This window comes from Rhinatrema bivittatum, chromosome 6, assembly GCF_901001135.1.
Source record: "Rhinatrema bivittatum chromosome 6, aRhiBiv1.1, whole genome shotgun sequence".
NCBI classification, from domain to species: domain Eukaryota; kingdom Metazoa; phylum Chordata; class Amphibia; order Gymnophiona; family Rhinatrematidae; genus Rhinatrema; species Rhinatrema bivittatum.
Genome location: NC_042620.1, coordinates 343,931,967 through 343,953,891, shown reverse-complemented (window position 1 = coordinate 343,953,891; position 21,925 = coordinate 343,931,967). Strand labels below are relative to the sequence as shown.

General features: G+C 42.2%; 1 protein-coding gene across 4 annotated transcripts in view; it reads right to left on the bottom strand.

The window, feature by feature from the left end:
• ATP11C (ATPase phospholipid transporting 11C) overlaps positions 1–21,925 on the bottom strand; it is a 365,103-nt gene that overhangs the window by 192,825 nt on the left and 150,353 nt on the right. For all 4 annotated transcript variants that reach the window (XM_029607769.1, XM_029607770.1, XM_029607772.1 and 1 more), the window contains 4 exons: positions 19,169–19,272; positions 10,236–10,286; positions 8,408–8,472; positions 8,131–8,212 (listed from right to left, as the gene is read on the bottom strand). In XM_029607769.1, the coding sequence (XP_029463629.1) occupies positions 8,131–8,212; positions 8,408–8,472; positions 10,236–10,286; positions 19,169–19,272 (302 nt within the window). The remainder of the gene's footprint in view (positions 1–8,130; positions 8,213–8,407; positions 8,473–10,235; positions 10,287–19,168; positions 19,273–21,925) is intronic.

Sequence of the window (21,925 nt, the reverse complement as noted above, 5' to 3'; positions counted from 1 at the left end):
ATGTACTTTGACTGATGATGTACTGAGTCCCAAGGAGAAGAGGGAGAATAAGTACTTGAGCAACTGCTTTGGCTCACAGGGAAGAGTCTAGGGAGCTTGCTTGATACCAAAATGAAAATCTTTTTTGCTTAAAACTATAAGGCAGAGATTACAATATCCTCAACTTCCTCAGATAATAGCAATAAGATTAGCGAGTCCTCAACATCCATACCATCAACTTGAAAAAGGGAAGGTTTAGATGACTATTCTCCTGATTTAAAATTGGATTGAATCACAGAGATCAGGGGACAACTGGACAAAGTAAGAGAACCACACTTATCTGGGCCATGCAATGAGGATCAAGCATCTGATTCTTAAGTGTTTTCTGCACTGCTCTGGCTACCAACAAACATGGTGGAAAAGAGTACAGTAGATCTGTATCTCATTTAATCAAAAAAGCATCCGGCACAGACCTGAACTTGCTTTGAAGAATGGAGCAGAGTCTTTCTACTTTCCTGTTGACTTCTGATGTGAACAATTTGATCTTCAGGCAATCCCAGACATCAAATAAACTGTCTGCCACTGTTTGATCTAGAAACCACTCATGCAGATGAGACACTCTGCTGAGGTGACCCATCAACATGTTGGAGATCATGTGAAGGTAGGTTGTTTGCAAGAGGCTTTGTGGCTACAAGCTCACTCCCAAATTCTCAGGGATTCTTGGAAGATGGTCCGTGACCCTGTGCCCCCTTGCTTGTTGACACAGAACATTGCTACCTGGTTGTTGGTTTGGATCAGAATTCTCTTTCTCTGAAGGAGATGAGAAAAATCTCTCAATGCACATCTGATAGCTCATAGCTCCAGAATACTGATTTGAATCAGAGGTTCCGTTGGCGACCAGGTTCCTTTGGTCCTGAAAGGATCCAGATATGTGTGCCCCATCCCTAGTGGATGCATCTATTGCTGGTGTCACATGATGAGGTAGTAGCCAAAGGGGAGGTCCCATCTCCAGGATGTCTGCATCTAGCTACATTGGAGAGATTGCTTCATTTCTGAGTGTGATCCTCACTAGGGATAACAATGGCTAAAGTAACCGACCCCAGTGAATACGGAGATCACTCTTGAGAATCTTCATGTTGAGGTGAGTCATGGGGACAAAGTTTATAATGAACACCAGTGACTGAAGAAGCTAGATAATCTTCTGCAGGGAATTCAACATCTCAGCTTGGGAGAGCACCATCATTAGTCAATCATCCAGATAAGGGATGACACAAATCCCCTTCCACCATGTGCCTCAGGACAACCAACAACTCCCTGGCCAGGAATTGATTCCTCTATATAAGGCTCCAGATAAAGGACCAAAGGCAAACACACATGTTCCGATGGAAAGAACACCCTCTTCACCAGAGAGTATATCCATGCCCATATGGACTTGATTCTTTGGGAAGGGACAAGATTCAGTTTGACAAAGTTGATAATGAACACCAGTGACTGAAGAAGCTGTATCATCTTCTGCAGGGAATTCAACATCTCGGCTTGGGAGGGTACCATCATTAGTCAATCATCCAGATAAGGGAGGACACAAATCCCCTATTAATGAATGGAACCGAAACCCCTACTTGGGGTATATAAAATGATGGAAGGGGATTTCCTATTGTTCAAGGGGCCATCCCTTGCAAATTTGTTTAGTGGGTTCCTAAAATAGGACATGCAGATGGTGACATGGACCTATACAGAGAAAACTTTGTTAGGTAAAATCCCAAAATCGTTTCCTGACTAGACAGGGAAGACTCACTGCAACTGCGCTCCATGAACTCTGGCCTCATGCTTCCTATTAGTGCTGGCTTAAATAAAAAGCTGCAGTCACCACTTTCAAACTCAAATTCTTAACTTTATTCCTGGATTCACCAACCAGCAACTATATATATGGTATGGATTTTCAATATGGAAAAATAAAAAAGGTATATGCTGAATATCCCAGAAATTCATAGGATTCAAAACAGTCAGAATCACTACTTTTCCCACCACAATTATGATCCAAGATGTATATTGAGACCATCTCCCCTTTTTTCCTACCCATTCCATGAAATGGAATTCTCCAGTTCACAACTCCTATTTCACTCCCCTTAATACTCCATTGATTTTTCTATTAAACTACACTGCGCCCCAGACGGTAGTCTACTAGATTCCACTTTGAGGTTATCTCAGTACCAACCCTTTGTGTAAAGAATGGGGTTTATACCTTTGCCATACCCCTACCATAATCAAAAGGGAACAAATACAATTTCTGTTCTAAAACTTTACTCACACTACTTGGTCTTCAGCCACCAACACTTGCACACCACTCGATCCCCACTGCATGCAGGTTTTCCCTGGCATCCTCCAGGCTTCTGAGAATTCCCTCATTTAGGACTCGACTCCTTCCAAAATCTGTCTTGCTGATACTTCATCACTGGACTTTCAAATACAACTCTACATTGGTTCACTTCTTATCTTTCCAACTGACATTTTCAAGTAATGATTAAAAATTCTACCTCGGACAAAATAACACTTCACACCGGAGTACCACAAGGATCAGCACTCTCCGCCACGTTATTCAATATTTACATGCTTCCCCTCTGCCACCTTCTTTCTGGACTCAGACTCGCTCATTACATCTATGCAGATATACAGATCCTCATTCCGATCCAAAAATCTCTTGAATCCACCTATAAAATTACAGCAATGTATTTAGAAATCATTAAACAGTTATTATCCCATATGAAGCTTATACTAAAAGTTGATAAAACTGAAATCATTTTATTAGACAGAAGACCCATGCCTAACAATCTACCTTCTTTAAAACTAGAAAACCAATCAACTAAACTAAATCCTATATCACATACTCGTGACCTAGAGGTGATCATTGATTGTGAACTTAATCTCAAAAAACACATCTCCACCAAAATAAAAGGAAGCATATAACAAAACTCAAACTTTAAAATGATTAAACCATTGCTAAACCCTTCCTACTTCAGAATGATACTTCAACTACTAATCTTTGCAAACATCGATTACTATAATTCACTCTTGCTTGGCTTACCAACTTCCAATATACGTCACTCTAAATTTTACAGAACACTGCAGCCAGACTTCTAACAGGAACCAAGAAACATGACAACATAACTCCAATCCTAATATCATTACACTGGTTACTGGTTAAGTATCAAATTGAATATAAAACATTATGCATTCTACACAAAATTATATATGGTGAACAAATTGACTGGCTCAATGCCGCCATTCAATTGCACTCCCCTCAACGCAATCTCCACTCTGCTAACAAACGTCTCTTAAGTATTCACCTCTGTGCAATCACCCATCCCTGCCAAGTAAGAGATTGTGCTTTATCATTGGCAGGACCCAAAAATCGGGAATTCCCTTCCAATAGACACGGCTTCAACCAGACTTAAAAACATTTAGAAAGGAAGTAAAGATATGGTTATGTATGAAGGCCTATCAGGATCCAACATAATCCTCTCCCAGTTTCCATCAGGAACCTTCATGATATGGGCAAATCATTTCACTTAATGATATACCATATTATTTAATCTTCTTCTGTGAGAATGTTATTGCTTATTTATTATATACCTCTTTATAATGATTATATTATTTTTGCAACTTATTTGATGCTACCTGCTTCTATTGATTTTACGTATTTTATTTATATTTACATTGTTTTTTGTATTCTTTTAACATTTACTGTTTTTCGCTCAAAAATCTTGTAAACTGTTCTGATGGTCCTTGAATGACAGTATATAAAAATTATTAAATAAATAAATACATGGTTTCGTGTCAACTCTTCCGGGGAAGGAAAAGAACACTTCTCAACACAATGACCTCGGGCTCTTCCCTTGAGGAGAAGAGCATTGCAGGGCCCCACTCTCACTGGGAGAGTCCACAGAACAGCTAGCCTTTCGGCTAGCTATTCCCAATGACTACATCCTTGGAAGTCCCTTTTACACACCCCACCCTGAACAGGGCAGGAACCAAGAGGTCAAAAGCCACTAAAAACTTACCACTTTTATACCTCTTGTTAACCTTGGTCATCCAATCAGAAAAATCCACATATTTTAAGGAAGCACACCATTTTCCATAAAATCACAAAATTATTGCTCGGTAGAACTAGGGGTCACAAAATGAAACTTCAGGGGGGGGAGGAAGACAGAGTCAACATCAAGAAATATTTCTTCTAGGAGAGAAATGATAGGCTCGAGGACAGAAATGAAGAAAAAGAGTGTATGGGGGTAACCCGCTAGGTGCGACCATTACTACCCTTAGCAGAAGCACAAATAAGCTTTGATACTTGTAACGCAACTACAATACTACTCTCTGCTTTGAGGGGGGGGGATGAATTGGATTCAGATGGTAACCAACAGGCCCTGACATTTACGGTCTGGGGTACTGATATGCAGCCATAAGGGAAAAAGCATGGGACTGCTTTTATAGCCAAGTCCAAAAGCAAAGTATGTCAGCATTGCCTGAATTTCCAGGAAGGCTCCCCAACCAATAAAAATGTTTCAAGCAGTAATTTTTTATGGCTCTGAAAGTTGCTTGGTTTTTAATTGTAAATATTACTACCCTTATCATAAGGATTGGGGGTAACTGCATGGACTATTCTTTAAGAGAAACATGGGGGTGACCTACACATCATGAGATATTACCATAAGAAGTTTGCTAGGCAGACTGGATGAACCATTTGGTCCTTTGCTGCTATCATTACTATGTTACTATGCTCGCTCTATAAAATTGCCATCCTGTAAAAGAAAACAAGTAAAAACAGTTATCGACCAAGTCAAACAAATGCAGGGTCTCCCCAACCCAGAACATCTAGTGCCCCTAGAAACCAAAAACAGTGCCAATTTTGGGGTCTCCCCAGTTGAAGGTATGCTGCTACTATGGCTAGGCATTTGGTGAAGATCCTCAGGCTGCTGACAGCCTGAAAAGGATGATCTTGTACTAGTAATAAGACGAATCCACAATAAAACAAAAGTATTGCCAATCGGAGAAAAGTATGGGTATGTGAGGATATGCATCTTTCAAATCCAGGGCATATATTCAGACCCCTGCTTGATTGAAGGGTAGGATGGTGTGGAGGGCACTCATTTTGAACTTCTCCCGCAACAGGTTCTTGGTTCAGTCTTCATAAATCTAGGATAGGTCTCAATCCTCCTTATTTCTTGGGGATATGGAAATAGCAGGAGTAGAATCCCTGCCATGAGTGAGACAGATTCTATTGCCTGCTGGCTGAGCAGTGACTCCACCTTGAGACAGAGAAAGGTCAAGTGAGACGGATTTGGAATAAAAGCCGAAAAATGGTGCAGTGCTTGGAAAGCGCGAACACACAAATGATAACCAGACTCCACAATTTTGAGGGCCCAGTAGTCGTTGGTGATCTTCCACCACTCCTCCAGGTAGAGATGAATCCTCCCTACAACCAGAGAAGTCATGGCTTGAGGGTCAAGTCCGGTCAAAAGCTATGCATAGGCTTGGGCTGGGCTTGTTGTGGCATCTTAGACTGGCACCTTACTGCTATCTGCAAGCCAGTAGGCTGTGGAAGCAGGTGGTGTATAAACTATTGAAATTTGCAGAACGAGAGTCTCTGGAAGTAGGAAAACTTAAAGAAATAAGGATGCCAGGAAAAAAAAGAGAGACTGGATGGCAACATATTGCTCCTTAATTTGGGCGACTGTTTCTCTGAGTTTGCCTCTGAAGAGGCTCTCCCCAGAACAGGGTACATCAGCCAGTTTGTCATGCACGTTCTCTCACAGACTGCTGGCTCTCACCCAAGCCATTCAGCATGCTCTAATGACCGCTGCTAAGGATCTGGCTCCTATATCAAATGATTCATATACAGAGTGGAGAAGATGATGCTCACACTCCTGTGTCCTGAAGAGCCTGCTGGATAGACCATATGCTCTCTATTCAACAATTCCAAAAACGGTTTCAGCTTGACAATCATTTAAGAATTGTACCATACAGAATTGGTGGGCCACAATGTGGGCATTGAGCATTGAGCTCTGAAAAACCTTTTCCCCAAATTTTCCAACAGCCTATGGTCCTTGCCTGATGGGGTGTTGGAGAAAATCCTAGTTTTCTTTGCTCACTTCAATGCTGATTCCACTACCACTAAAATATGCAGCAGTGAATTACCCTGAACCCCAGGGTTTGCCGAACTCTTTATTTAAGGTCCAGTTTTCTGGCTACTGGGAGGCAAGATGCTGGATTCTCCCACATTCTTGTTTGTAAATACTATAGGATCAAATGCACCGGGCTTGGACTGGGTTTCAGGAATCTGGAGAAACCCAAAGACTGCAGAGCGGGGTTCCTTGTCCTTGCAAATGCTGACACCCAACACCTTTCCTAAATTGTCCAAGAATTTGGAATAAGAAAGGTCTTCTGCTGGCGAAGAGTGCTTTGGCAGATCAGCTAGTGGGCATCCCTGTAAATTCTTCTTCAAATCCAAGGTATGATGGAACACTAACCCAGGATCCCAATAATGATGGAGACGATCAGTTGTCCTCAGTTGTTTCAGAGAGGAATATTCCTGGAGGAAGATCCAGATGGTGGTGATAGAGTTCCTTCCTCGGACTGACTAGATTCTACAGCAAGGGATGGTTGGGGGTTAGATCATGCCCCTGCAACTTCTGATGGGAGCTACCATGGTGTGGAGGCGAGGGGGAATCGAGGAAGCAAAACTGATATTCTGGACAGGAGAAGTTGAAGAGTGCCCTCCTTGTCGCTAAGCTGCCAGTGAGGCAAAGAAAGTCTTCACCAGTTCCACAACTTGGTCTATGGGCTGTCGTGTCCACTGACCAGGAGTCAGGTGGGTTGGGGGGCAGGGGAGAGAGACTTCTGAGGCTAATATAGGCTCTTCTTCTTGGAAAGCTCCCACTAACCCAAGTCAACTAAAGTGTTGGATGCATAGAGATCAAAAGCACCATGGAGCATACTGGATTTGGTATCGCCAACCAAAGCCCTTGCGCTCAAGGAGCCTAGATGGAGAAACAGCTCTTAAGATGGTAGGAAGTAACTGTAGTGAATCCCCTTCTGGGTTTCTTACTGATGGTCCCTTCTCAAGTGTGCTGACAGCACCAGGGACCTATTGCATTGGGGCCCAAAGTGTCCAAGCATCTGATGCAGAATGAGTCAACAAAACAAACAGCTGTGTCAGTTGAATCAAGACCCAATGCTCTGACTACAATGATGGTGCCGACGACTGATGCTTCTCAAAGGCACCGGGCCCTGATGCATCACGGGACTAAGCACGACCTCAGCTTTGGTAGTGCTGGGGAGAGAGAGAGAGAGAGAGAGAGAGAGAGGAAGAGCGCGAGAGTGAGAGGGAGAGATAAGAGAACACCCGTGCAAGAGCTTGGACAAAAAATAGATAGAGGTGTTCATGATACAGCTCCCACGCATGTTTAGTAAAGCAAAAGTACTATGAGAAAAAGGTCTGTTTGGATTATGTCACCCCATGTGTCATGGCTAATTCAGTGTATGGAGAAAACTAATTTAATCATAGGTCAAAATCATGTAAGTCAGGTCCAATAATGTGATCAGTTTTCTGAAAAATAATTAGCTTGGACCAAAATAATTTACATGATACATTATAACTAAGGAATAGGGTATATATGCATATTGAGTTACTTACTATATTTAGGCTAAATAGGTATTTGTGCAATTGCCAGCCACTTGAGAAAATACTGTTTAACTTAAAGCACTGTTCGGTCGTTGTTTTCCTTTGCCCGCATGTAATTATTGGATTTTACTTCACATGCTGCCAAGGACAACATTTTTTTTTAGAGAGGGTAGTTTTAGAATTCAGTGCAGTGGGGTAAAGTCTGGGCATACCATTTACACGATGACTATCACAAATTTTCAAAGAAAACTTGTATTTTGAAGTTTGCTTTGAAAATTTGTGTGCAAATGCCATGGTACGCACATAAATTCATACAATAATTACACCTACTGCATTAAGAACGTAACATGTGGGTGAACTTGCATGCATACTTTATAAAGCCATTTTGTGGATAGGCGGCTTTTAAAGATGACAAAAACAGAAACAAATCTATTTGGCGGAATAAAAAACATGTAAAATAAAATAATGCTTACTTCTCCACAGCCGATCGTTTTTGACTACTTCCTTGATAGTTCAGTGCCATTTTGGTTTCCATTCCGGTATAGACAGCTACACCTGCACATAACCAAAACACTTTACTAACATTTCTAGAATGGATGGGCTTGGTTTACTCTATTTCTGCAGTTTACTGTACAGATGTACTGCAAAGTTTTAAGAACAATCCAGCAATAAGCTAAGGCAGTCCAGTAAACATTTCTTGAACTATCCGGCATTATACTTGTGTCTGTGCTGCTATACAAAAATCTTTACCATAAATCCTCTTGGTATTCTTTAATGTTGCTCCTTTCAACAATAGGTTTTCCTGTCCCAAAGGCCTAATAAAAAATGACATCATATTTTACACAGTAGCACATAATGTGTCACATCTCTAGCAAAATCTGCTGTCCAGTTGGAAGATGCTGGACAGAAAACAATTTATTTTCACTCATTTCTTTGGCTAAAGAGGTTAGGGCTGTTCAGCTTGGAGAAGAGACGGCTGAAGGGGGATATGATAGAGGTCTTTAAAATCATGAGAGGTCTTGAACGAGTAGATATGAATCTGCTATTTACACTTTTGGATAATAGAAGGACTAGGGGGCACTCCATGAAGTTAGCAAGTAGCACATTTAAGACTAATCGGAGAAATTCTCTCACTCAATGCACAATTTTCTGGAATTTGTTTCCTGAGGAAGTGGTTAGTGCAGTTAGTGTAGCTGGATTTAAAAGAGGTTTGGATAAGTTCTTGAAGAAGTCCATTAACAGCTATTAATCAAATTTACTTAGGGAATAGCCACTGCTATTAATTGCATCAGTATACATCAACCAACCTCTTCCCTTGCAGTAATAATTCTTCAACAAACATCAAAATAAGGGAATGCTTGTGTAATGGTGATTTTGTGTACGGTGGCTATATTCAAGGGCAACCAATTTGAGGCTGTCCTTTTATTCGCCCCGTCTATTTCTCTTTATTATCGTAATCTTGCAGTAATATAATTTTTTAATAGCGATATTTTCTTTTTTCTTTTTGATAAAACCCCAACTCCCTGTTTGCTGAGGCGACCCGTGAGTAGATAAATGAATACTTATCGAAGCATCTGTCTCTATTCCTTCTTATAGGGTCGCGTCTGCTTGCCCGACATGGGCCATGTTTCGGCTCGGGTGTGCCTGCTTCAGGGGCTACAGGAGGGGTAGCTACTGCGTCCTTGCTGGGTACACAGTGGCTGGTGTATCTTCAATTTTGTATTTACCGTGCTTCTGTTCGTGGGCGACGCCCACGAACAGAAGCACGGTAAATACAGATGCCTCGATAAGACGGTAAAGACAGATGCCTCGATAAGTATTCATTTATCTACTCACGGGTCGCCTCAGCAAACAGGGAGTTGGGGTTTTATCAAAAAGAAAAAAGAAAATATCGCTATTAAAAAATTATATTACTGCAAGATTACGATAATAAAGAGAAATAGACGGGGCGAATAAAAGGACAGCCTCAAATTGGTTGCCCTTGAATATAGCCACCGTACACAAAATCACCATTACACAAGCATTCCCTTATTTTGATGTTTGTTGAAGAATTAATTGCATCAGTGGCATGGGATCTTCTTAGTGTTTAGGTAATTGCCAGGTTCTTGTGGCCTGGTTTGGCCACTGTTGGAAACAGGATGCTGGGCTTGATGGACCCTTGGTTTGACCCAGCATGGCAATTTCTTATGTTCTGATTGCTTTTGAACCCTTACAAGATCATATTGAGGAGCTACTGGTAGTTAGGGGTCAAATTTTAGGTCAGATAAGCAAGGGGGATCCAGATTTTTCCACTGGGGCCTTCAAAAGACATTTTTCCTTGACTACATCCTTTTTCTCCATCCTGAAACATCAAAATATTTCTGTGGCCTGGAGGGAGATACTGCAATATGCCATCTTACATACAGTAGTTAACAGATTTACAGTCATTCCCTCTCGAACACTGGAAAGAAGTTTCTAAGGCCTCCTGTATAAACTTGTCTATTCTTTCCCCATGCATAAGAAAGCACTTCAACATATATAAAAATATCCGGAGGTAACATCTTCCCAAAAACAATCTGTAGTCTATATTAAGACTAACCTCGCTATGCTCTCATGATTCGGTCTGTAGATATTCAATCTTCCAACAAACCTGTAAACAGAATATGAACTTAGTATATTTTTAATAGGTTCTAGAATTAACAAATCAGTGCACAAACAGAAGAAAAGCAAACATTGTGGGAGTAAGTCTCATTCACTTAAAAAAAAAAAAAAAAACAGAAACAGCTCAATTTGTTCAGATAAACTAAGCATCAGCTTACAAACAGATCTACAATGCCATGTGACTTTAGCACTTAACATGTTATTCATTAAAGCTCTGGAAAGGAGCCAGCAACTAGCACAGAAGCATATGAGATCTCAATCTCAGGTGAGCAAACAATCAGGGAAAAGCCACCAAAGAACAGAGAAAATATTAAACTCAAAGATGACCGTGGTTAGCATTCATTTGATCTGCGATACTAGGAAATGATCTGTGACCAAAACAGGTTCAAAATGCAAAGGGTTTATTTTGCAGAGCCCGGGGGTTGGATTCCATTGTTTAGTTAGGGCTTGGCATCAGATACCATTTTTCGTTTGCTTTCCATTTTGATATTAATCCTTTATGGAGAACTGTTTAGAAATTCTAGCTTGGGTCTTATCTGGCATGCAGGTGGTGGGTTTTTTTTTTTGTTATTTTAAGCACACTACAAGCCCACAGTAAGCATCGGAAAGACTCTGCTGAGACAACCAGATAAACATGGGGATGACCGCTTTATGGATGAACTGTTATCTAACCTACATAGCCTCTGGACAACACAATTACTTAAATTACGTTATAAGTTAACATTTTTCTTTGTTAGAGATCACTAAGAATTTGGGTTCCCTGTCCAAAAAAAATGTAAATGGAAAATAAAGTATGAAAATTTTACTGGCTTCTTGATAAGAAAAACTGATTTCCAAAGTTCAATGATACTAATTCCTGATTTAAAAAAAAAGCTAACTGTAGTGGGCACCAGGAAGCCAACTTAACATAGGTTCTCATACAAAGTGACTCATTCATGGTCATCTGGAGTACTCTGGATCGCTCTTTACGCTTTAAGGCAAAGATTTCAGAATTACAAAGTCCCAGGCCAGGACGAGTAACATTTAAGATTTTTATACCAAAACAATGGAGTGCTAATGAATTCATTTGGAAATGAATGAGCAGTAGTCAGAGGGCAAAAAGCTGTCTAAAAATTGCTCCCCAGGCCTACTTTTACCTGCAATGGGCGGAGGCTTTCCTGGGACTTGGACAAAGTGAGGAACGCTCCAGTCTATGTAGTTTCAAAAGCCATGCATGTGGTTTGGAAGGGAAAAAGCGAGGGCAAACCTCTGTGGGGACGTTCCCCCCCCCCCCCGAGGTAATTCTCAAAAGAGTATGCGAGGGAGTACTTTTTCTTTCTGAGGACTGGTGCAAAGTACCCGCCAATCTCGCAAGCGCCCGTGCTGGTTTTGAAAATTGCCCCCCCCATAGCGAGTCAAGGTTGTGGAGAAACAGGGAGGTTGCCTTACGATGAGAAATACCACATCCAAGCACAGAAAGTCATTGATCTAGGATGTGTAGAGTATATGTTCAGACCCATGCATGCTATTCCCCCCCATAAAGTTTTACCCGTACATGAGTGCTCTGTACACACAGCAAGTCACAAAGGGACTGTACACGTGGGCTTTCCCTTTGAAAATTAGATATGAGGTCCATGGGCACTGCACCTAGCCGGGCAGTTTGAATATCACCCCCATGATATCCTCAGGGCATTTAACAGAACAGATCACTCACAAGTGTTGAGGTAATGATTGTCTAGCTACAAAATTGCTTAGCACACTTCTATGTAAAGGAAAATTGGTTCTTACCTGCTAATTTTTCATTCCTGTAGTACCACAGATCGGTCCAGACTCCTGGGTTTTGTACCCTTGCCAGCAGATGGAGACAATTGTTTACTGACAGTGCTATATAACCAAGTATGCCACCCACAGACCCTCAATATTGACCTGTACCCAAGCCAAGAGGAAATCTTTACCAAATTTAACAACCCACCCCCTCTCCAACAAACAGGAGGGTTGGTGACACTAACACATTGTAAAAACTCTGCTCCGGAATATATATAAATAGAATGAAACAGCTCAGCGAACTGATTAACTCTGCATGACATACACACCAACAGAACGAGCGAATGACTCTCCTCCCCGCTTTCCATGGGCGGGTCTCTGGACTGATCTATGGTTCTACAGGAATGAAAATTAGCAAGTAAGAACCAATTTTCCTTTCCAGTACGCACCCAGATCAGTCCAGACTCCTGGGATATACTTAAGCCCAATAAACTGGATGGGACCTGGAGAGTACCACTCACAGAACACTCTCACCAAAACATGCAGCAGCTGGGGCTCCAATATCCAAAATGATAGTGTCAGGCGAAAGTATGCAGTGGCTTCCAAGTTGCTGCTCTGCAAATCTTCTGTGGCAATACCAGCTGTGCCTCTGCCTGCGAATGTATCAAATGAGCTCTCAAACCTTCCAGAATGGGCCGACCCTTACAGATATACACTGAACTGATCATCAGTTTAAGTCAACGCGCAATGGTAGTTTTGGAAGCTTGACGTCCCTTCCTCGGGCCATTCCGGGGGACGAAAAGGTGATCCGGCACACAAAATTGATTACTGACTTTCAAATATATTAACAACACCCATCAGATGTCCAAAAGTCTCAGCATGAGGAGTGGAGGAATCCAAGTCCGGAAAAGTTGGAAACTCCACTGTCTGATTAACATGGAACTCTGATACCACCTCTGATACCACCTCTGATACCACCGCAAAGATATCCCCTTCTCTGAAATCTGCAGAAACGGATCCTGGCAGGACAAAGCCTAGAGCTCCAAAATTCTCCTTGCTGAACCAATGGCTACCTGAAAAAACACCTTAAAAGTCAAATCCTTTAGAGTTGCTCTCCTCAGTCGTTCACACGGAGCTGTGCACAAAGCTGTACGCACCAGATTAAGATTCCAAGACTGACATGCTTTCCACACTGGTGGCCGCAAATTCTTTGCTCTGTGAAGAAAATGTGTGACATCTGGATGCTCAGACAGGGAATAACCCTGTGCGCATCTTGCCACGAAGACAGCCCAGGGCCGTCACCTGGATCTTCAGAGAGTTATAGGCCAGATCTTTGACCAACCCTTCCTGAAGAAAGGTCAAAATATGCAACACTATAGCTTGCATTGCCTGCACATCCCTAGCCAGCCATCCAGACTCTAAAACCTTCCAAACTCACACATAAGATGTGGAAATCTGCCTGGCCTACAGCAAGGTGGTGATAACCGGCTCGAGATAACCTCTCCGCCTTAACCATCTCCTCTCAACAAGGCTGCAAGACAGAAGTGAACCGCTTAATCAAAAAATATGGGGCCCTGGTGAAGAAGATTCTCCAGATGGCTGAACCTGAGGGGCCTATCTATGGCCCTATTGACAAGATATGCAAATCAAGAATGTTGTGGCCACTCTGGAGCCTCCAGAATTACATCTCCTGGATACCTTTCTAATCGCCGTATCACCTTCCCCACCAGAGGCCATGGGTGAAAGACATACAACACCACAGTGTGAGGCTATGGAAGAACCAGAGCACTGACGCCCTCCACTGCGTGCTCTCTTCTTCAGTTGAAGAACCAAGGGTCCTTTGCGTTCTTTCTGGTCACCATCAGATCCGTTTGAGGAGAGCCCCATTTCTTGTGAATGAGAGACTTTGCCATCTCTGACAGCTCCCACTCTCCAGGGTCCAATGCCTTCCTACTCAAGAAGTCTGCTTGCACATTATCCATCCCAGCAATGTGTGATGCCGCTCTCTCTCCAAGTGCTGCTCCACCCAAAGAATCAGCTCCTGCACCTCCTGGGCCACCCTGTTAGTTGATATAAGCTACTGTAGTTGCATTGTCCGATAGAACCCTCACCGGATGACCACGCAACCATGGAGAAAGTCAAGTAAAGCAAATCGCACTGCTCTCATGTCTAATCAATTGATAAACCAAAAAGCCTTTCTTCTACCACTGGCCCTGAGCCACTTGACCCTGGCACACAGCACCCCAGCCCAAAAGCCTGGCATCGGTTGTCATCACCACCCAATCTGGAATCTTCAACTCCACACCTCACTCTAGACTGGACTGAAGCAGCCACCAGGAAAGACTGTCTCTGCCAACCTCCTCGAGCAGCAGAGGAAGAAGAAACTCTTCCAGTAACGGATTCCACCGAGAGAGAAGAGGCCGCTTATGTGCGAATGCCCACGGAACTAATTCCAGGATCGACACCATGGAACCCAGGACTTGTAAATAGTCCCATACCCTGAGTACCAGAAGCTCTAACAGGTGACAAACTTGTCCCTGCAGCTTCATAATTCTCTCCTCCATGAGGAACATTCTCCCCTCCTGCATGTCAAACCACACCCCCAGATACTCCAGAGACTAAGAGGGAACAAGATGATCCTTAGAGTAATTCACCAACCAGCATAAAGACTGTAGGCACTGAAGCACCTTCTGTACTGACTGCTGACAAAGGACTTCCGACTTTTCCCGTAAAAGCCAGTTGTCTAGATACAGATGCACCAGTACCCCTTCCCTTGTATGTGGTGCCATCACTAGACCAAAGGGCAGGGTCCGAAACTGAAGATGTTCCCTAATTATCATGAACCTTAGGAACCTTTGGTGCTTTTGTTTGATGGCTATGTGTTGATAGGCTTCTGTCAGATCTAGAAATTCTAAATACTCTTCCTTGTGCACCACTGCAATGACCAAATTTAGAGTCTTCATGCAAAATTGCTGAACTCTGACAACCCTTCTTTCTTTGGCACCACAAAATTGATGGAATACCTCCCTGTTGTCTGGAACTGTTACTATAGCCCCCAGTTGCTTCAAGCGAGCCACTGTCCCTCGAACCACTACTTGCTTTACGAGAGGACTGCAGGTGGACACGACAAAGGTGTTCCTGATAGGATGAGCAAAGTCTAAAGTGTAGCAGTCTCATCACCTCGAGGACCCACTGGTCCGTGGTAATCTTGGCCCACTCCTCAAAATAAAAGTGTTAGCTGCCCTCCGATAGCTGGAACTGAAGAGAGGCCAGCTTTGCTTCATTGCAAGGATTTAGCTCCCCCTGCACTGGCACCAGAGTTGTCCTGGAAGGGCTTCCTGCCAACCAAAAGGACTGACCCCAGGACGAAGTCCTGGCTAGGACTTCCAGAACTCTTGAATTGACGAACCTCTGATTGTCCTGAAACCTAGCCTGTGCAGGTACAAACTTCCTGCCCTTAGGTTTATCCTCTTGCAATTTGTGCACCTTGGACTCCCTCAGATGTTTCATTACTTGTTCCATGTCTTCTCTAAACAGCAGTTTTCCCTTAAAAGGAAGGGTTCCGAGTTGTGACTTGGACGACATATCTGCCAACCAATTCCATAGCCATGGCAAATGACTAGCAGACACAGCTGACATCATACTTCGGGAAGAGGTCCTGACCAGGTCATAGAAGGCATCTGCTCCTTAAGCCACTGCTGCCTTGAGACAGTCAGCCTGGTGTGCTGCAGCTCCCTCCGAAGCTTGAGAATCCTGCGCTGGACCCAATGCAGACATGCCCTCTGTACCAGACTTCTGCACACCAAAGTTGGTATGCCACAGCTAAAACCTCAAAAATCCTTTTGAGATGAAGCTCCAACTTACAATCTTGCACATCCCTTAAAACAGCCAAGCCTGCTACCGAAATAGTTGTCTTCTTAGTGACTGCCGACACCAAAGCATCCTCCTTGCAGAGAGCCAACAACTCCAAGATCTGCTCCGGAAAAGGATAGGACTTAGACATAGCACTGCCAACTCTCAGGCCAAATTCTGGAGTATCCCACTCCCGAACTACCAGCTTCTTTACAGACTTGTGAAAGGGAAACATCTTCGCTGGTCCAGACAGGCCATCCAGCACCAGATCTGCTCCCTCCACGTCAGACTCTTCCTGTGTCACCTTGATCCAGAACTCCTGAAGAATCTGTGGATTCAGTAGCCAAAGATCCTCTCTGTGAAAGACATACCACCTTAGGATCATCCCCTTCAGCTACGGGAAACTCCTCTGTGTCTCTAAGTAGAGCCGGCATGTCCTGCACCGGATCAGCCTCAGTGGCTTCTCCCAGGGATCCCTGCAAATCATCGGAATTGTCAGTATCCCCTTGTGAATCAGCAGACACCAAGGACAGGCCCAACACACCAAATTCTGTTGGTCTGGGACCTTACTCTTCACTTGACTTGGGTCCCCCCAAGGGTTGAGAGCGCAACCTACCAAGTCCCCCTGATGCCTTCTTGGCCAAAAAGGCCTCATACATCAGAAAAACAAACTCCGATGAGTTCTCAAGTCTTGCTCCTGGGCAAAATCTCCATTTGTGGAATCAACATCGAGGGGAAAATCCCCCCTGAAAGTGCCTCTCAATCCATCTCCACACTAGGCCCCGCTGGGGACAAATGCGTTGAGGAAATATCAGGCTCTCTGGAGGCCGTTAGGAACCACGTGGATAAATTAAAGATGTCCTCCAACACCACGCTGCCGAAGGGAGCACCGGGTGAAGGCCTGGCCCGACACACTGAAGATACTGATCTAGCATGAAGGAAGGGTCCTGCTGATGCGCCTTCCCTACCAGCAGTACACCCGGAGCAAAGATCCTGTCTGTTAAGGCGCGAATGTGACTCCCTGTAGACCTGACATGAAGTACTGCGTGACATTATCCCGACCGTGTGCTTAGCACTGTGTGCCTCTACTCACATCTGGAGAGCTGAAAGCTACCTGTCACGAAAACCTCCCAGACACCAGCCCATGCCCTCTGAGCACTGTGTGACACAAAGGAATACAAAGTTTCACAACTTTTTTTTTTTTAAACTTTAGCAAATTTTAACAATGATAGTTTCTTGCTCCTTCCAAGGCGCGTAGGCAGAACTGCAGCAGGTCATCAGGCTGAGGGATCTGGACCCCAGATGTCCACAACATGGATTCCCTGCAGAGCTAAGAAGGGTCACTAACCCCCTGCTTGTCCACCTCACGCAGGGAGGATAGCCCCATGAGGACCTCACAGCTCTCTGGGAGGAACCTCTAATAACAAATCTTCCTTTTCCTCTTTTTTTTTTTTTTCAGACTGCAGGTTTTGCACCATCTAGCACTTGCTGGAGACAGAAAAATACTGAGGGACTGCAGATGGTATACTTGGTTATATAACAATGTCAGTAAAATCTTATCTGTCTCCATCTGCTGGCAGGAGTACAAAACCCAGGAGTCTGGATTGATCTGAGTACATACTGGAACAGATATTTTGCAAAGTTCTCCCTATTAGGCCTTTTGCTGCAAGGAGACTGAGAAATATTTCTTTATAGAGGGATGGGGCTTTATGGTCCTTATCTGCCAGCATATAGACTGCATAAGGATAAGGATCTGTTCCATATTAAAAAAAAAAAAAAGTTATTTAGCTGTTGTAAAGATTGATGGCAAGAGCTCATCTACAGTATTGTACCCAGTTCTAAAGGCTGTACCTTCAGAAGGTCATAGATAAAATGTAGGTACATAAAGAAGGGATACCAAAATGTTGCAGGGTCTGCGTCAACTTTTATCTCACAGGACTGTAAAAAATCTAAATATATCTTCCCTAAAAACAGAAGAGGCAAGAAAGCAGAGTTATGATAAAGATATCCAAATACCTGAACAGTATAAATGCTGCACAGAAGCTAAGCCTTTTTCAATAAAAGGAAAGATCTAAAACAAGGGGTCAAGCTATGAGGCTCTAAGGGGATAGACTCAGGAGCAATATTAGGAAATATTTTTTTCATGGAGAGATAGTGGATGTGTGAAATGCCTTCCTAAAGCATGTAGGAGTTTATAACTCCTGTAAAAATGTATAGAATAAGCACAGAGGATCCTTACTTGCAAAACTTGAAGAGATAGTAGAAGCACAACCTAGAGGAATTTAAAATGCCCTACTTGAACGATTCAACAATGCATGGCATAGTACGTAATATGAAATATTACAAGGGCTAGAGGAAACATGACTAACCATGCAGCAGGGCTTGTCTGGCAGGCTGTGATGAAAGAATTGAACAGTTAGGTCTGTCTGGAAAGGCTACACGCATAGTGAAAACTAGAAGTCCTAGCAGACATGGATATGCTCAAAAAGCCAGGTCTGCTTGGCAGACTATGCAGGGGAACTAGAAGGCTGAATGTTCGGACAATGGTATTGTTAACTATTTAGATTACTACAAAGCATGCTGATGCTACACATGAGAAATGAGATGCGATAGGTGAATACTAAGTTGGGGATCTTGTGTACTCATCTGCCTAAGATGACAGAGTACAAATGAGAAAGATGACAAGAACTATCCTGGATAAAGCAATATCTTGCAGTCACAATCTATCGTTGACAGCATGGACAGAAATAACTGACAGGCATTGACAGGCTGATTGGTCCTTTTTTTCTGTCAATTACTATGTTACTATTAAGCTGTCCCAATCTACCTTGTAAAGTGGACACAATGGTTATTCAACCTACTGGCATTATTAATTCTATAAAATCAGACTCCATGTTTCCTGAGTGAGGCCAACAGGAAGACAGATAGGAAGAAGAAAAACATAATAGTGTGTTACAAGGATTTAAGAAGGGCGGTACAGTGGTCTGGCCATCAGATAACTGAACAGTTGGGATATCCTGGGACATGAGTGTAATCCCCTCCACTCATTCTGTGTGTGCTTGGCCAGAATACCATTACTGCCTGCCATCTGCACTTGGGTGACAATTCTTATTCCTTTTCCACTCTCAACTTTGGATGATCTCATTTTAGCCAGTAGTCAGAAATGTGATATCAGGTTTCTGACATGCTAAATAACAGCAAAAAAAGCTGAAGTCCTGTTTGAACAAATTACACTGAATAAATCCAAAGTAGCTGGCATTATAGACGGTCCCTTACTTGTACAGGTCAGGTTGGGGCTGTTCACATTCAACTGTGGCAACAAGAGTATCCACCGATTCTGCACTGAAAAAACAAGCCGTCTCACGCACAGCGTAATAGGTCTAGGGAAAGAAAGCAATAAACGATACTCCAGTCATTTCATACAATGTACAATATTTGGTTTAAAAATGAGGTTTAAAAATGAGCTTTGGAATACATTTATAGTTCATGCATATGGGCATCCTATAAATAACTTCTTGCACAGATTTCAAAAGTAATTAAAAGATAACTGCAACAAAAAAAATAAATAAAAGGATCAAGAGGCATTTTTGTCAAATTGAAATCTATTCTTAGTATCAACTGCTGTCAAGGCTTTAATCCCAGAGCGCCCATAATTAATAGAAACGTCTGTGAAGAATCCAACATTGTACTTATAGAACATAGTTCCAAATTAATGCAGTCACTAGAGAATGGTATTTCACTAAAAAGACTCAACGAGTAATAATCTTAAATAAAATAAAAGCTCAACTTCCCTTCATCATCCCCTGGAATACAGAAATAACTACTGCAGAAAATCACTTGGTGTGATTTGCGCAATGAACACGGCATGTTGCTTTAAAGCAGCACCTAAAACATAAGTGACTGAAAAGCTGGCTAAGCTGAACTATTTGAGGGTATATAAGGCTAAAATATATTAGTATAAAAGCTTAGGATAAAATAAGTTTACATTTAAAAGATCATTCTTATTAGTAAACATTTCTGCAGTACTCCGTGGAGCTTACAATCTCATTGAGACATACAAACCAGACAAATAATTTTCTAGTGATCACTTAGAGGATAATTTTCAAAAAGGATTTCTGCAGATAGACTGTTGCTTTAACAGCAGAAATTGCCCTGTTAAAATCACGACCGATATACGCTTACTTTTATGCGCACAGAGGAGAGGCATTCCAGAGAGTGGAACTGCAAGGGTAGGGATTTACAAGCATGCTTTTTTTTTTTATTTTAAAAAGTGTGAGCACAAATTATCTTGGCAAAACCATGTGCGCTAAATAGCAGGTGTAATTCATGTGTGTAGCTTTGGTGGGATAATTTTCAAAGTGGACTTGTGTGCATAAGTCTAGTTTGAGACTTGGTATAACTGATGCACAATGTGGCAAAATTACCCTCTGAACTATTATTCTTTCAATAATGTGGGTATTGGTACATGTCAAAACTGTTTTCCATGCCAGCACTGCTCTTAGGGAAGATAAGGCCATTGCAGAAAGACTAAATAAATTCTTTGCTTCTGGGTTTACTAATGAGGATGTTGCGGGTGATACCAGTTCCGGAGATGATTTTCAAGGGTGATGAGTCAGATGAGCTGAACCAAATCACTGTGAAGCTGTAAGATGTAGTTGGCCAGATTGACCAACTAAAAAGTAACAAATCACCTGGATCGGATGGTATGCATCCTAGGGTACTGAAGGAAGTAAAAAAGGAAATTTCTGATCGATTAGTTATAATTTGTAACCTATAATTAAAAATCATCCATTGTACCTGAAGACTGGAGGGTGGCCAATATATCCCCAATATTTAAAAAGGGCTCCAGGGGCGATCCGGGAAACTATAGACTAGTGAGCCTGACTTCAGTGCTGGGAAAAATAGTGGAAATTATTCTAAAGATCAAAATCATAGAGCATATAGAAAGACATGGTTTAATGGAACACAGTCAACATGGATTTACCCAAGGGAAGTCTTGCCTAACAAATCTGCTTCATTTTTTTTGAAGGGGTTAATAAACATGTGGATAATGGTGAGCTAGTAGTTGTAATATATTTGGATTTTTAGAAGGCATTTGACAAAGTCCTTCATGAGAGGCTTCTAAGAAAACTAAAAAGTCATGGGATAGGAAGCGATGTCCTTTCGTGGATTACAAACTGGTTAAAAGATAGGAAACAGAGAGTAGGATTAAATTGTCAATTTTCTCAGTGGAAAAGGGTAAACAGTGGAGTGCCCCAGGGATCTGTACTTGGACAGGTGCTTTTCAATATATTTATAAATGATCAGGAAAGGAATATTAGTGAGATTATCAAATTCGTGGAAGATGCAAAATTATTCAGAGTAGTTAAATCACAAGCAGACTGTGATACATTACAGGAGGATCTTGCGAGACTGCCATTTGGATGCCCAATCTTTCAGATGAAATTTACTGTGGACAAGTTCAAGGTGTTGCATATAGGGAAAAATAACCTTTGCTGTAGTTACACGATGTTAGGTTCCATATTAGGAGCTACCACAAAGGAAAAAGATCTAAGCATCATAGTGGATAATACTTTTATCCACTATGATGCTCCCCCTCAGGAGACCGCCCTCTTCCTTATATTAAGGAGATAATTACTTTGTAAATTGTTATTCTCTTGTTATGACCTCTTGTTTTTAATCTATCCTTCCATACTGCCTCTGGTTTACCCCCCGCCCAGTTTTATATTTTCCCTGTTGAAATGTATTTTCCAAGCCTTCAGTTAATATGTGAACCGGTATGATGTCCCCACTAATACCGGTATATAAAAGTTTCTAAATAAATAAATAAATACTTTTAAATCTTCAGCTCAGTGTGCTGCAGCAGTCAAAAAAGCAAACAATGTTAGGAATTATTAGGAAGGGAATGGTTAATAAAATGGAAAATGTCATAATGCCTCTATATCGCTCCATGGTGAGACTGTACCTTGAATACTGTGTACAATTCTGGTCGCCGCATCTCACAAAAGATATAGTGTTGATGGAGAAGGTACA